General features: G+C 43.0%; 1 protein-coding gene across 2 annotated transcripts in view; it reads left to right on the plus strand.

Moving 5' to 3' along the window:
* LOC101464205 (contactin associated protein family member 5) overlaps positions 1-17,742 on the plus strand; it is a 138,374-nt gene that overhangs the window by 34,093 nt on the left and 86,539 nt on the right. For both annotated transcript variants that reach the window (XM_076874660.1, XM_004571566.5), the window contains exon 3: positions 2,315-2,508. In XM_076874660.1, coding sequence (XP_076730775.1) covers positions 2,315-2,508 — 194 coding nt within the window. The remainder of the gene's footprint in view (positions 1-2,314; positions 2,509-17,742) is intronic.

Consider the following 17,742-nt stretch of genomic DNA (forward strand, 5'->3'; position numbering starts at 1 on the left):
TAATTTTATATATATTATGGTTCATATAATAATATTTCGGACTGATTCAAAATCGAATCGAATCGAATTGAATCGAATCGTGGATCGAATCGATTCTAGAAATCAGTGACGATTCCCAGCCCTACTAGGCATGCAGACTGCTGCTACAAACATTTGTGAAACAATGGTGATTTCCATAGGTGCCACCTGTGCAACTATTCCAGTCGTCAAATTTCCTCACGACTAAATATTCCACAGTCGACTATTAATGGAACTTTAAGTGGAAGCGACTGGGAACAGCAGCAGCTCAGCCACGAAGTGGTCGTTCATGTGCAATCACAGAGGGGGGGCAGCGAATGGTGAGGAGCATAGTGCACAGAGGTTGCCAACTTTCTGCAGAGCCAATTTCTACAGACCTCCAAACTTGATGTGGGCTTCAGATTAGCTCAAGAAGCATACAAACTGCACCCACAAGCCTTAATCACCTGGGCCAAAGCAAAGTATTGGATGCAGTGGTATAACTACGCCACCACTGGACTGTACAGCAAGTGGAGACATGCTCTCTGGAGTGATAAATGATGCTTCTCCATCTGACAATCTGTTTCGCCTTATTACTTTTGTACTACCAAATAATTCAAGTTGTATAGAAGTTTATGGAAAAAGAGGCCGTATTCTCCCTTCGTCTATGACCTCAGTAAACACCTGACTAATGTGCATGTTCATCCTTTCATTTTACATCAGTGGTCTGAATTTCTAGTTGCAAGTCAATTCTTATTGAATACAACATTAAATATAATTCGTAAGTTATTAAGGCCGTTATACACTAAACGTGTGCAAAATGACGCAGACCTGCCCTGTAACCTCTACACACACTGAATGTTGCATTTTTGCAGAAATTTGTCCCTCAAAAACATCCACTGTGTAAAAACTAAAGCAAGTGGGCATCAGGCCATAATGAGTCCTGATGTTTCTGAACAAGAAAGGTAACAAAAAGCTGCGTCACAGATGCGTTCGTACATTTTTCAGGATGGTAGTGGTGCCTATTTGAAGTCTTCTTAGCAGAGCAGTATAAAACTGCCAATCAAAAATAAATATGTAAATTATTGAATTAAATTTGTTAACTCTTATTAAAAACTTAGTTTATAAAAGATGATTTTTCAGTACAAGTTAAAAATGTAAATTTAAGACCAGAGTGCTGACACAGCCAGCATCTCCTTTCAGTGCTTCTGAGCAGCCGCTATATTAATTCATGCATCGAATAGTGTCAGCCAAGAAAAACAATTATCCCTAAAAAACAACCACATATCTTTGCTACAGCTGAACTGGGCATAGACCTCCACTGTTAGCCTGCAGCGGGCCCAAATGTAGGCAGAGGGCTGAAACAGAAGAGGTCGAAGGCACGTTGTGAAAGCAGTAAAAACAATTACCAGACAGGAAGTTAAACCCAGATAAAACTACATAAAAGGAGAAATAAACAGCAATCATGATGGGAGACACTCAACAGTGAAACATTAATGGTTGAAGTCAGATGGGACACAGAATACAAGAAAAATGGAGGAAACTAAACCACGAATAACGAAACAGGGACTGAAGCTGACTTATTGGTTCTGAAAACCAAGAACTGAGAACCGACACCAGAACTGCAAAGACTAGAAAACTGTATAGAACGGAAACGTTCATAGAAACTAAACAGGAGCCAGAACCACAACCGTATAATAACAACTGAGGCTAAACAATGATAGGATGGAAAGACATGAAAACAGGAACCAAATGTAAAAAGAAACAAACAGTAAAATATGAAAAATCCAAACAGAAACTCACAACAACACAACACTAACATGTCTTACATCTGGGCTCTCATCAGCTCTGTGGGGCAGGTCAACCACCCCGCCTGCCATAACCACACTCTCTGTGCAGCTCTGTGGGTCCGGGGCAGGCGCCCCTCATCGTTCCATCATCACAGGAAAATGGCAAAGGAAGAGCTGTGGCTACGTTTTGGTTTAATTCTGAATGTGATGCAGAAAGCTGCTCTATCTTTAACTCGCCCCTCAGTCATCCCACTTTTCCGTTCCACTGAACTTAAGCCTTTCAGGTAAAATAAAGCTGCCGGTGAATAAAAAGCATTGGGCTCTTTATTGGAACTTTGAACATACTGCATATACAGTGCATAAAATGAATCAGTTGTTTTCCACAGAAACAGGGGCTTTCACTGTGGCTGCTGGAGTGGAACTTAGCCTTGAAGCCTTTCACATAAACTCCTCGCACGTACACATCAAGACTTGTTGACAGAGTGCATGTGTCAGACCCTCTGCCTGTATTTTCTGCTCTTCCTCAGGTGCAGGAGGTTGGTCTCCAATGGTAACTGACCAAGAGCCCTGGCTCCAGGTGGACCTCAGGGAGCAGATGGAGGTGACTGCTGTAGCCACACAGGGACGCTATGACAGCTGGGACTGGGTCAGCAGTTACCTGCTGCTCTACAGTGACACAGGCCGGGCTTGGAAACAGTACAGACATGAGGATGGCGTAGGGGTCAGTATTTTTTATCCGCTTTCTCCACCTACCTACCTTCAGTTTGTTACTGACTTAAAGCTGATACAACAGTACAGCTGTATTATTGTAGGGTCTTTACCTTTCGACATAAAGCACCTTCAGATGACGCTTGTTGAGATTTTAATTGAGTTGAATTGAAACCAGCTAGCCAACAACTAATATGATCAGTCGAAGGGAAAAAGTGTAAGGCCTATTCTGGAATGTTGATGGATAGGTCAACGGTTGGGAAATATGCCTATATGCTTCCTTAATGAGTTTGGAGTTAAATAGCTTTCAGACTGGAAGCTGAGCAAAAAGCTAGCCAGGATCCAAAGGTCACTAATTAACTTGTGTATGTGACCCATAAAGAAACAAGCAGCAATATCAAGTTTAGTTTTGAAACAAATACACACCGGAGGCATTTCTGGGCTTAGGGAACACTGTCTCTGTTTTAGGCTAGTGGAAGAAGTTTGCCTTCCAGGCTTTCTGCCAGAGTTTCTGTCAGAGAGATCGCAGGAAACCAGCAGAGACAGAATAAAGAGCAATGAAGTCTACTGATTCAGCAGGTTGAGCTGGATGAATTGGAGAGAATGGGTGTTTTACCAAGCGGACAGGGCTGTAGGTCCAGCTGTGCTGTGCTTTTAAGCCTGTGACAGAACCCTATGAGGTCGAGGTCATCACTGACTATGACCTTAGTGTTTAGATTAAATATGTCACAGGTTAAATCATCAGTTAGGTTAACAGCCTACATGTTTTATAGATCGTTCACCTGTTTGCAGGGTTGTCACAGAAACCTTCTAATGTGGACATGTAACATCTTTGTCCATTTCATATGTGGCTAAAAGAAAATCTGATTGGCTCGTTGGATGTCACAAGGTTAATCACGTAGCACCACTGCATACTTTTCCAGCACTGGTACGTTCTTAAACACTAACATAGCTATAGTTAGCTATAGTTAGCTATAGTTAGCTATAGTTAGCTATAGTTAGCGTTGTGTCACATGTTTCATTCTCTGTTCATTTCTTGTGTTTTGTGGACCATCTGTTCCTGGCATTGCTGGTCAGTGTCAGTTAACATCCTCTCACTTCTGACACGTTTCAGGTGTGGCTCTGGTGTCAGTCCAGTTTTTTCTTTTTATCCCCTCTGTAATGTCGCAACATATTATGCCGGCCATACATGGATTCAGAGTCTCAGAAAATAGCTCCATGTTGGCACATGCCATTAATTCTTTATTGTGTTTGGCCCAGTTATGTCAAAGACTGTCAGCAAGACGGTGAATGTCTCTCGGAGCGTTTTCTTGTTTGGTAGTCCAATTAGCAGAGAGTGTTGTTGCCTACTGGCGTGGCACTGCTGCAAAGTGATCTTCTCTCTATTGTGTTGAATAAGGGCAATGATGTGTGGCAGTGAACAATATGTCTAGTTCTGTTTTAAATGATATATCTTTCTTCAAATACTTAAATATTTATTATCTACAATGCTCTTAAATGACCGTCCTGGACACTTTCAACATCAAACTTTCCTCCAGCAGCCCTTTGCACAGTACATAGTATTCAGTGATACGTTGTTACTATGTGGCACAGTGATGGTTAGCTCTCACAGAAAGAAGGTTCCTGGTTGTCCAGGCCTTTATGTGTTTTTACGGCCTTTATGTGTAAAATCCAACTTCTGAATTGGCCACGAACTCAAAGTCAGTGATAAGAGCAGGTGCTCCATGTGTGTAGAATAAATGTGCTTGTAGTGTGAAGCCCTTTCAGTAGACCAGACCACAGCGATGTAGAGTGTGAGTGACATAGCCTCAAAGTTATATCTGATTATTTCAAGAAAATCTGAAATAGTGATATTTCTGATAATAAAGAAAGGAGTAGTACAACGACATGTTGGGCCTTCTTCAAAACCTCTGAGGTGTTTGAGCTCTGTTGGAGCTCTGTGTCTATGTGCACACCCAGGAGCTAGAACCTGGACAGCCTTTCCACACACTCCCCATTGATGCTGATGGGCTGCAGCTTGGACTTCCTCCTTCTGACGTCGACTACCAGCTCTTTCATCTTTGGTGATATTGAGGTCCAGGTTGTTGTCAGCACACCAATCTGACAGCCTCTGATCCTCAGCTCTGCATGCTGTCTCATCACCCCAAGGGATGAGCCCCACCACGTTGGTATCATCTGTGAACTAATATAGAGAAAATGCCAGTAATCCCAGCAATCAGACAGCCTTCAAGCACTTGGCAACAGTAGGAAGGAAAAACTCCCTTTAAACATGAAGAAACCTGGCAGAACCATGCTGAACGAGGCCCAGCCATCTGCCTTGACTGTTTTTGGTTGATTATAGGGAGACAAATAAAAAGATGCACTATAACAATAACAAATAATAACCTATTTATTTATTTATTTAGGACGGTGCATGTTAATGAACATAAATGTAAAAAAAAATTACATGAATGTAAACATATCAGATTATAGCCAAAGGCTAATTTCCATCTGTTGTCCTTAAACATAAAAAATAGACATAATAATAAATTCCATGTCGTCAACCCTCTGAGATCTGGGTCATTACAGGTGTTTACCCTCCAGAGTACTGTGAGTACAAGCTAAAGAGCACCAGGGCTCGCAAAATCCCTAGCCCGACGTCCCGGGGCTAGCGATTTTGCCAGTCAGGCTACCAAAATCTATCTCTGCCCTGCCCGTCGAGCTATCCTAGGAAGGAAAAATATATGTCAATGCTTTTGCATTCTTTCAGAAATGTAGCTGGGTAATTATGTCATTGGCATCGGTGAGCCACTGTCAATATGTGACATATTGAAGTCGCGTTTGAATTTGCGCTTGTTTTTTTGCTTTCACTTTGCAATCATGCGAACTGTGTATAGAGAGCGACAGCACTGATCTGTGAGTGATGATAATTTGTGCACCAATTCCTCTGACATCGTCTTATCAATCGTTAGCTCACTATGCAAACATGACAAGTGAAATCTCCCGCAGCTTAAACATGTGAGAGGTTGATCGCGCAGAGAATCGCTGAGCGTTATGTGTGTGTGTGTGTGTGTGTGTGTGTGTGTGTGTGTGTGTGTGTGTGTGTGTGTGTGTGTGTGTGTGTGTGTGTGTGTGTGTGTGTGTGTGTGTGTGTGTGTGTAAAAGCAGCAGGATATATATTTCACTACGATGACCTGGATGATTGAGAACCTTCACAGACAGATATATATTTTAGTTCTGCTGAGCCAAATAAGACAGGTCAGGGGGAAGAAGTGACAGCCAAAGAAAAGCTTACCACAAAACGGAGAAGTTATGACAAATCAGACTATAAGGCAAAAAGAAAGTGCAGCTTTATGGTTTCATGGACAAAAGAGTTTCTGTGGCTGCAACATGACGAGCTAAATAACCAGGGCTGCACATAAGTGGTCCGCAGGTGCGCATTCGCTGTCAAAATAAAAAACGCGCACAAGATAAGAAGTTGCAACGCGTGTTTGCGTACATAAGATTTTCAGGAGGAGGACAGACATTTGTTTAGAACTCTTAAAGATGTCGAAGAAGCTCCTTTAAGCAATTACTTTGGTGTTCCTCCAAACAAATGTCAGGAGTCCGAACCACAAAAGAAGCGCGTATTCTCGGAAAAGTGGTTGCAGGAGGTGAGCTGGCTTCAAACAAATGATGAACGCACAGAGATGTGGTGCAGAATGTGCCGTGAAAATCCCACTCTAGGACAAAAACAGCTTTTTATATGGACGCAAACGCGCGCTGCAACTTCTTATCTGGTGCGCGTCTTTTATTTTGACAGCGAATGCGCACATGCGGACCACTTATGTGCACCCGTGTAAATAACATAATGTTCTGCCGGGTGTGTCGTTGGTTTTCTCTCGATTTCTGAGTCGACAAGCGCCTTTGTTACTGGGACCAGTCATTTTAAGAAAGGCCCCATTAGAACCCATGAGAAATGCAAGAAATGCATTATTGCTGTCTGCAGTATCTTTCCCAGAACAAACACCAATTGCAAATAACATACTAAAAATAAACCTGAAAATCAGTTTAAAACAGCTACTATGTTGCAAAGAGTGAACGACCACTGGCACAATGCAGCAGTCTGTGCAAACTTCAAAAAGCAAACGGCCTCGATCTTGGTTCCACTGCGAGCCCTGAGCACCAGTTATTATCTCCATCTTGTAAGTCAGCAGTGAGTATTATAAGCTACTCACAGTGGGTTGCTGTGATGTCTTTATTTCTAGAAAAAAGTTGTTACATTTATGATTGAATAGAGATTTCGACACAAATCTCTCGTTTTCTACTCTCAGACTGTAGCAGAGCACCTTTGGTTGATTCAGAGTTTAGCAACTAATACTGTCTTATCTAGTTCATGGGCTTAGTTTAGACCCCCAGTTTGTCTACTGTATAATTACATATTAGCAATCTACCTGAGGTGACCAAAGTAGGAATACTGTTCATTCTTTATGAAAACTATCTGAAAATGAGGATTTAGATCAGAATTGAGCATCAAGCCTGAGTGTTACACATGATGGAAACAAGAAGACAAACTGAACAGATCCACATTAAAGAAACCGTCAAAATGATCACAACAAACAGCCCAAACAGCTTTTAACTCTTCATTATGGAACAAATAGTACTTAGACTGAAATTAGCCTGTTTTATTGTCCCCCAAAGAAGAAGCTTATTGCGCTGTTACTGAGACTTAACGCCGTAGATTAAATGTACCCTTTGGAAAAAACTGCTGCAAACTTTATGGGAAGATTCATTTGTTGATGTGAACAAAACAACACAGCCAGTTTTTAATTAGTGCTGAAAAAGGAAAAAGAAGTTCACGGTTCCTGAAAAATAATATCACATATGGTGTATGCACAGTGATGTGCAATATGCTTTTAAACAGCACACAGCTTTTTCCACTCACTGTCACTTCTCATCTCATTGTGCCAGGAAAAATGGGAGAAGCTGCTGTGCAGTGAGAAGACAAGGCAATATGCATAAACATTACTGACATGACCTGCAGCTATCACTCTGTATAACTGAGTCATGAAAGAGGAAATGGAGGTGCTGAATTCCTTTCAAAATTTCAGAGATCCAAATAGCACTCAACCCAGGCATGCAGCACCGTAGTCTGCCACAGCAGCCAAAACAGACGACATCCTCTGAAACTTGGCAGGCGTTTGAAGCAGGCATGAATAGCCTTTATATTTGCTGATGTGTATTAAATGCAGACTCGCGCAGACACTCCCAGCTCCTTTTCGGCGTCCGTATGAAGGATGAATAGCAGTGATTAGCAGCCAATTTGTCTGCAGTCTCTGGTGAAATTTTCACCCAGGCTGACTAACTGCAGCTTTCACCGAGACCTTTTGGCAGATACCAACTCACATCCGTCTGGAAGCTCAGAGGTAACAGCTTACTGTCAGAAACTGAACCGAGCTGAACTAATGAGTGAGCAGCAGCTGTTGGGATGACTGCTAGCTCTCAGCCAAATTAACTCCATAGAAGAGTTAGAAAAACTGTGGGCTAAAGGTCGGCCGTTCTTCTCACAAGTCTGCTGGCTTTTTTTGCTGATAGCAGCACGCTAGCCCGCTCTGGTACAAGGCTCTCAGCTAATTTCTCCCTTCAGTGGTAACTTTTGTATTGAAGCTTAAAGTTATTATGTTCAAAGATGTGACCACGTTGTGCTTTGGTTCAGCTGGAGCTGCTAGCTGCCTGCTAAGCTTCTCTTATCTCTTATTCTTTCTTTGTTTTGAAAATTCAATTCTGCGAGACAGACAAACTTTCACAGGTCACATCAGCTGGTCAAAATAAGACTTACCAACATTTTGATGCTAGGCTCATCCTCCCATCTGGATCCAAACAGGTGTTAATATAGTATTTTCTGACCGATATTTGGAGCCTTCTTGTTTGAGAATCAGTCAGTCTCTACTATGATAACACAGCTGTTGCTGTGGCCTCAGACTCTGACCTTACAGTGACCAACCTGTGTGCAGACTATCAAACCCGAGGCGTGACAGTGTAGAAACTAGAGATGGACCGGTATTGGTCCGATACTGACCTAAATTACTGGATCGGATATCTGAGAGATATCTGTGTATTTGTAGCCTCGCTACCAAACCAGCATTTCATCTCCGAGGAAGTTTTCCCAGAGAGAAGTGAAGCAAGTGTGTAAGTTCATCTCTGAATGTTTGTAAAGCATTCCTGTGTTAAGCTTAACAACCGATATGGAGCGACTGCCTCTCTCTCTCTCTCTCTCCTGCTGCTTCTTCAGTCATGAAACTGATCAATGATCAGCTGATCGGCTTTTCTGTCGCATTACAAAATACAAAATGCAGCAAGATATTAAAAAAACTATTTTATTGATTAAAAAAGCACTATATCGAATTCATATCGGTACCGGCAGATATCCAAATTTATGATATCGGTATCAGACATAAAAAAGTGGTATCGTGCCATCTCTAGTAGAAACTGACAGGCAGGCTACAGTCCGCCCGTCATTGCTATCCTGTGATGCTAAAAGGTGTCCTGCAATGAAATGGTCCTCTAGAAGGAAACAAATGAATCAGCACAGTTATTAACCCTGTGCAGTCATGAAGGAGCGCTACACAAACAGCCAAAAGTCAAAAGTTTGGTTCCCCCTTTGTTTAAGTTTGTCTTTAATGATCCGCTTTCTTGTTTTCTTCTGTGAACCTCAGTAAGAGTGATGACACCACCATCTGGTCCTGTCAGTATCCTGTCTGAGGAGTGTTCTGAGAAGAGCCTGCTTCTTCTAAGAGCTGATAATAACCCAATTAGCACAAGCCAGGGGAGAAAATCTGTGAAAATGACTTGTCTGCTGGAGCTTTTTGGCCTTTTTAGTCACGTGCTGTAGCACAAACAGCAGCGCGCTCACACGTGCCTTCTCTTTTTTGCTTATGTTAAAAATGAGCTTTGTTCTTGTTGGCACATATAATGTAAAAGTGATACACCCCTGTTTAAAGTCCTGCTTTAACCTAAATCCCTGTGATATTTGCATTCTGCTCCTCAGTAAATTAGCTGCATGGTTTTTGCAAATATTCAAAGGTGGGAAAAGGAATATATTCCAGCAGGGAGTCCACATTATCCTTCATTATCCTTGCAAAGCCTTATTTAAAAATCTCTTTTTAATGCAGCTCTGAATAAATGTGTGAAACAAATTCTCCTCCTTAAGGGGGGAATTTACGCATTCATTTTCTTGCAAGTTAGCAGTTCAGGTAGATGGGAATCTAATAGGGATTAAAATGTGTTTGCATGAATGCTGAAGACTCATTTTCTGCTAATAATTAGCTTTTTCCTAAGAAGGCAGCAGGTCTCAGAGGCTGATTCACAGGACTTTTGTTTATTACATATGAACAAATCTGTTAATCGAACAGGCAGGTAAACATGAACCACCTGAGTACTCGAATTACTCTCAGGAACAACAGCTTAGGATGTGGTAATTTTCCACTTAGGTTGCCCAGGTTAGGCAGAGGCTTAGTCCTGACCCATGTCCTTATCCTCCACGTGCTCGCTGGACCTCGGATGGATCTTGAAAATGAAATGAAAGAATGTTTTGACAAGTGAACACTGAAGCTGCACTGATGAATATTCAAATGGATTTAGCAAAGTTGTCCCAGGTGGATAAACTGAGTGTAAACAAATGCTTAAAATGTTTCTTACAAAAATGATTATTTTTGTGTACGTATTGGAAGCTCTAACAGGCTTGCAGTGTTTGCTGAGGCCATGCCAAGCACAGCTTTTTGGTAACACGTTCCTAAAAGCCACAGTAGACAAATCAAGGGAAACTCGTCAGGTCAGAGGAATGAAGCGACTCCATTATATGCTGGAATAACCAGGAGAACCCTGGCTGTGGGCCAGGCTGCATTTTACAATACAACTTTATTTATGTAGCACATTTAAAAACCAAAGGTACACCAAAGTGCTTCTCAATAATGCAATAAATTAAAATCAAATTAGATAGAGGGGCAATAGCAAAGTACACTGGAAGGTGAAGGCACTAATTAACCAGGAATGCAAGTGAAATAAATAAGTATCAGAAGATAATTTAAGAATTAAATTAATTCATACACGTAAATATCAACGGGAAGATTATTCCAGTAATATTATAAATTATCAAATCACTTTTATTGTCACATCACATGTGCAGGTACACGGGTACAGCACATACGAGTGAAATTCTTGTGTGCGAGCTTCACAAGCGACAGCGGTGTGCAAAAATACATAAGAACAAGCAAATTATAAGAATGACTAAATCTGAGAGTTATATGAATAAATATATGTACAATATAAGAGTGTATGTTCTGGGTCAGTACTGACCCAGCATTCTGAGTTCTGGTCCATTTTTGAATGAACGTTTTGTTTCTCTGGTGTTTTGTTGATGATGATGATTATTGTTTGAGTTCTATGTGTTATATTTAGGGATGGGTATCATTTAGGTTTTATCCGATAACGGTGCCAAATCGGTACTTTTGAAACGGTGCCGGTGCTTAAACGGTGCTCAAACCGGTGCTTAAAGAATGGAGAACACACACTTTGTCCAAAAACCTCTCATGTTCAGCTGTTTTTTTGTAAAAAGATAACAATGTTAGCCTTTTCTGCAGCTATGGGGCATATATGGTATCACTCTTGGCTGGAAGCAGTGCTTAAACAATGGAAAAAACACAAACTTTGTCCAAAAACCTCTCATGTTTAGCCGTTTCCCTCTTTTTCTTTGGTCATTTTAGCCTTTTTGGCCAGGGTGAAGGGAGCGTCTGCCATCAAACAAGAAGACAGCCGCATGTAGCTATGATGATGTTTGCTAGTTCACCTTACATGCATTAATGTAATGACGTGGTTAGCCTACTCAACGTAAATTACACACGAACAACATTAAGCTACTCACGCAGAGAAGAAGGGCTGCTGCTGCATCATCATCCTCATCATTTCTGCTACACTGGCAGGGCTGGGGGCCAGTGGGGGATGTTGCTAACTCCGGGTCTGATAACAGGCACCACACCCGCAGTAGATGTGCTCGGTGTGAGGTCTCGCAGCAAGCTATCAAATACGGCGCATTTCTGGGCTTTTAAAAAAAACGCTATGCGTCGCCAGGTGTTTCATCAGATTTGAGGTGTTACCTCCTTTGACAGTATCACAGTATCAGCTTAAAGCACTTGTTGCTGCTGAGTTTGCATATTTTGCTGTGAAGTACAGCCAGACTTTTGACCGCTTCGCCTTGGGCATTTTTAATCTGTAGCTCTGCTCTAAAAGAACGTACGTACCTGGCCCCGCCTACTATCCTCGGAAACGTAAAATGATTGGCTAGAATCTAAAGTGTATCACAGCTCAGGAAAAAAAAGCACCGAAATAAAGCACCGAAATGTGCGCTGCTTTTCGGTCTGGTTACTACCGTTTATGTCAGAACCGGTGCCGGACACCGGTACCCATCCCTAGTTATATTCGGTCTGCGTCTTTATTTAGTGGTTTCTTGTTTCCTGTTTTATTGTGAAGGTCTGTGTCTTATGTGAGTGTGCTCAGTATACGTTTCCCCTGTCTCGTCAGCTTCTCCCAGGTGTGTTCCCCTCCTGTCTCTCATCCCTTGCTTACTGCCGTGTGTACATAAGCCCTGTGCTTCCTTTGTTCTGTCGCGTCGTTAACGTCTTCTGCCCTCACTCCCTCTCTGTGTTCTGTTTGCCAGCCTGCCAACCTGTCTAGTTATTCGGTACTCCCAGTTTAGTTAGTGTTTTTCTGTTCTGCTTCATCCCAGCAATAAAGCTGTGTATTTTGAGTTTCTTCCGCCTCCTTGAGTCCTGCATTTTGGGTCCTCTCTTCCTGCCTGCCTACACACAGAATGACTGTGTGTGTGTGTGCATATTTTAAAAATAGAATAAACAATACAATAAAATATACAGAGGTTGGCAGTTGGAAATGTGCAAAACATGTGGCATTTATATACAGTATGGAGTGCATAATGTTGAAGTTCCAGTAGTGAAGCTGAGGTGTCTCTGAAGTGTTCAGCAGTCTGATGGCCTGATGGAGAAAGCTGTCTCTCAGTCTGCTGGTTTGGGATCAGAGGCTGCAATTAAGTATCCAATTACAAGCCAGAAATGTTAGGTTGAATAAATAAGTTTTCAATCGTGATTTAAAAGATTGGACAGATCCAGACGCACCAATAGCAGCTGGAAGATTGTTCCAGAGGTTGGGTGTAGCTAAAGCAAAGCCACGGTCACCTCTCGTCTTCAGGTTGCACCAAGAGCATTTGGCCCGATGGTCACATTCTAGGCAAGTCGAGTTTAAACAGTGTTGCCTTTCAGACGACCTCTCTTACATTCGTTTTGTCATAAAAGTGAGGATTCCATTAAATGTTATAATTAGAGCCACGATTTTGAAGACTGTGCTATGAGCTAAGACACTCAGGAAATATGGAAGATGTTTGCGGATCCAGGTCAGGGGACTTCTGCCTGGCAGTCAGGGATCACGATAGTGTTTTCGCTCATGGCAAGGTTATGTACTCGTAGCTTCCTCTTCAATATGCATTCCCCTAGGCTGTTTAACTTGGTAGTGACCTTTTGGAGCATACTCGAGCGTCTTCAGCGCCAGCAGCAAGATTTTCCCTCCAGTGAATTGATTAAAGCAATCGTATGTGCCGTTCTGTATGCAACAAAAAGGAAAACTGACACAGGGGAGCTCATCACCGGAGAGGAAGAGTAAAGAGTCTTAATTAATGGGGGAGACTGTTCCACAGTGACAGAAACATAAATAGAAATAATGAAGTCACTGTGGGGTTACGGCTGTTTTGTGGACCTTGATGCTTTGAGCCTATGGAAAATTTTGTGCACCCTCAGGCCTTTATTCAGAGATTTCATCTCCCAGCTGGAACACACAGGATGTTCCGTGGTGGACTTTTCTAAAGAGTGGAAAACCACAAACGTCATAGCTCAGCACGGTCTCAGAGGTGCTCTTACTGTGGTGTTTCTCTTGAATACTAATGAGACATGCTGACGTGCATCTGCGCCTTGTTGTCGAAGCTAATGAACGGTTCGAATGAGTAGGATTCAGTCTAAATCAGAGTGTATTGTCTTAATTGTATTCTCCATATGGGAGTTTCACAGTTGCATTGCATCATGCAGCACAGAGACGTTTGTTCAGGACAAATAAAGCTGCTTCTTCCAGTGTAAATGCCTGGTTTGTTCTCCGTGTGCTCGCTCTCAGGGAATCACGCTTTTCTGTAACACTGCAGGTCTTAGAACATATCTTAGGATCACTGTGAACTGGCCTAAATTATAAGAAAAGAAAAATGCCATTAAGTGTGTTGTGTGTTTCTAAAGTAGAGCTTAGGAACATTTCAACTGGATGACAGCTGATGGCTTATGTTGCTCCACAGTCCGTGTGACCTAAAGAAACCAGGAAAATACAACAAATGAATTTAGAACAAAAATACAAAGAAACCCTTGCAAAGCTTGATTATGGAAGGCAGACAGCAACGAGGCTGAGAACAGGAAACCTTTTTACTGGGTGGAATAATTCTTTGATTGGATGTAAAAACCCCCAAGGGCCTGAAGTAGTGATATTACTGGCTAACTTCATCAAACTGATATATCTGTGACAGGCTAATATCTGCTGATATATCTGTGACAGGCTGATGTCTGCTGATATATCTGTGACAAGCTAATATCTGCTGATACAGTGGGGCAAAAAAGTATTTAGTCAGCCACCGATTGTGCAAGTTCCCCCACTTAAAATGATGACAGAGGTCAGTAATTTGCACCAGAGGTACACTTCAACTGTGAGAGACAGAATGTGAAAAAAAATCCATGAATCCACATGGTAGGATTTGTAAAGAATTTATTGGTAAATCAGGGTGGAAAATAAGTATTTGGTCACCTCAAACAAGGAAAATCTCTGGCTCTCACAGACCTGTAACGTCTTCTGTAAGAAGCTTTTCTGTCCCCCACTCGTTACCTGTATGAATGGCACCTGTTTGAACTCATCATCTGTATAAAAGACACCTGTCCACAGCCTCAAACAGTCAGACTCCAAACTCCGCCGTGGCCAAGACCAAAGAGCTTTCGAAGGACACCAGGAAAAGTATTGTAGACCTGCACCAGACTGGGAAGAGTGAATCTACAATAGGCAAGCAGCTTGGTGTGAAAAAATCAACTGTGGGAGCAATCATCAGAAAATGGAAGACAAACAAGACCACTGATAATCTCCCTCGATCTGGGGCTCCACGCAAGATCTCATCCCGTGGGGTCAAAATGATCATGAGAACGGTGAGCAAAGATCCCAGAACCACACGGGGGGACCTGGTGAATGACCTGCAGAGAGCTGGGACCAAAGTAACAAAGGTCACCATCAGTAACACACTACAACGGCAGGGAATCAAATCCCGCAGTGCCAGACGTGTTCCGCTGCTGAAGCCAGTGCATGTCCAGGCCCGTCTGAAGTTTGCCAGAGAGCACATGGATGATACAGCAGAGGATTGGGAGAATGTCATGTGGTCAGATGAAACCAAAGTAGAACTTTTTGGTATAAACTCAACTCGTCGTGTTTGGAGGAAGAAGAATACTGAGTTGCATCCCAAGAACACCATACCTACTGTGAAGCATGGGGGTGGAAACATCATGCTATGGGGCTGTTTTTCTGCCAAGGGGACAGGACGACTGATCCGTGTTAAGGACAGAATGAATGGGGCCATGTATCGTGAGATTTTGAGCCAAAACCTCCTTCCATCAGTGAGAACTTTGAAGATGAAACGAGGCTGGGTCTTCCAACATGACAATGATCCAAAACACACCGCCCGGGCAACAAAGGAGTGGCTCCGTAAGAAGCATTTGAAAGTCCTGGAGTGGCCTAGCCAGTCTCCAGACCTCAACCCCATAGAAAATCTGTGGCGGGAGTTGAAAGTCCGTGTTGCTCGGCGACAGCCCCAAAACATCACTGCTCTCGAGAAGATCTGCATGGAGGAATGGGCCAAAATACCAGCTACTGTGTGTGCAAACCTGGTAAAGACCTATAGTAAACATTTGACCTCTGTTATTGCCAACAAAGGTTATGTTACAAAGTATTGAGTTGTATTTTTGTTATTGACCAAATACTTATTTTCCACCCTGATTTACGAATAAATTCTTTACAAATCCTACCATGTGAATTCATGGATTTTTTTTCACATTCTGTCTCTCACAGTTGAAGTGTACCTCTGGTGCAAATTACTGACCTCTGTCATCATTTTAGGAGGGGGAACTTGCACAATCGGTGGCTGACTAAATACTTTTTTGCCCCACTGTATATCTGTGACAGGCTGATATCTGCTGATACATCTGTGACAGGCTGATATCTACTGATACATCTGTGACAAGCTAATATCTGCTGATACATCTGTGACAGGCTGATATCTACTGATATATCTGTGACAAGCTAATATCTGCTGATACATCTGTGACAGGCTGATATCTACTGATATATCTGTGACAGGCTGATATCTACTGATATATCTGTGACAAGCTAATATCTGCTGATACATCTGTGACAGGCTGATATCTACTGATATATCTGTGACAGGCTGATATCTACTGATATATCTGTGACAAGCTAATATCTGCTGATACATCTGTGACAGGCTGATATCTACTGATATATCTGTGACAGGCTGATATCTACTGATATATCTGTGACAGGCTGATATCTGCTGATATATCTGTGACAGGCTGATATCTACTGATATATCTGTGACAAGCTAATATCTGCTGATATATCTGTGACAGGCTGATATCTACTGATATATCTGTGACAGGCTGATATCTACTGATATATATATTATAGCGATACAAGATGGATAATGCACTTTTTAAAACTTCTGGAACCAGTTCCTTCATCTATTCGAGAGCGGAGCTGCTGGCACTAAAAACAAAGGGACAGACCGGCATGCGACACAACATCCCGGCCGAGCTAAAGAGGAGCTACAGAGGCTGCAAAGCTGGAGCGAGGAGAGCGGATCACCGGAGGCGATTCAAACCATCAATCCCGACAGTGATCATGGGCAACGTGAACTCGTTACAGAATAAGATTGATGAACTGTGCGCTCTGAACAACCACAGACTATACCGTGAGTGCAGCTTGTTTATCTTCACGGAGACGTGGCTAACCGAGCTAACGCCGCAGGCTAACGTAGACCTATGCGGTTTCACACCCGTGAGAGCCGATAGGGACACGCAGACCAGCGGAAAAAGCAGAGGTGGGGGACTCATTGTCTACGTTAACAACAGATACTGTAACCCTGGACACGTCTCCGTTAAAGTTTCGGTATGCCGTCCGGACCTGGAGCTGCTAGCTGTTAGCTTGCGGCCATATTATCTACCTCGGGAGTTCAGTCATGTGATCTGTGTGTGTGTTTACATCCCTCCGAGGGCCGACGCAACAGCTGCCTGTGAGAAAATACACACAGTCACAGCAAGACTTCAGACACAAAACCCCGAGGCTTTCATTATTATATCTGGAGACTTTAACCATGCCACACTGGACTCTACTCTGGCTGCTTTTCACCAGTTTGTGAATTGTCCCACAAGGAGCAACAGGACAATTGACCTACTGTATGCTAATGTGAGAGATGCATACAGAGCCACCCCCCTCCCCCCACTAGGGAAGTCAGACCACAACCTGGTTTACCTACAGCCACAATACACACACCTCGTCCAAAGGCAGCCGGTCACAACGCGCTCCATCCGGAGATGGACCCCAGAAAAGGAGGATGCTCTGAGAGACTGCTATGACACCACAGACTGGGATGTGCTCCTGAGCCCACATGGTGAGGACATAGAGGGGGCGACACACTGTCTTACAGACTACCTCAACTTTTGTGTGGACACGGTCGCCCCTGCTAAGACGGTACGGTGTTATCCTAATAACAAACCGTGGGTAACACAGGAAGTCAAAGCTGTCCTCAACATGAAGAAGAAGGCTTTCAGGAGCAAAGTGAAGGAGGAGATGAAAGCAGCACAGCGGGAGGTGAAACGCTGCCTGAGGGAAGCAAAGGACACCTACAGGAGGAAGGTGGAGCAGAAGTTGGAGAGGAACAATATGAGGGAGGTCTGGAATGGTGTGAAAACCATCACAGGCCACAACACCAAGAAAAGCACAGTGGGGGGGACTGTGGAGAAGGCAAACGAACTCAACAACTTCTTCAACAGGTTTGACCAGCCCACAAGCCCCCCACCCTCACCCTCACCTTCACTACAGAGTCCAATCCCCACTCTCCTACCTCCCTCGCTTCCCCCCC

Source organism: Maylandia zebra, linkage group LG16 (genome assembly GCF_041146795.1).
Source record: "Maylandia zebra isolate NMK-2024a linkage group LG16, Mzebra_GT3a, whole genome shotgun sequence".
NCBI classification, from domain to species: domain Eukaryota; kingdom Metazoa; phylum Chordata; class Actinopteri; order Cichliformes; family Cichlidae; genus Maylandia; species Maylandia zebra.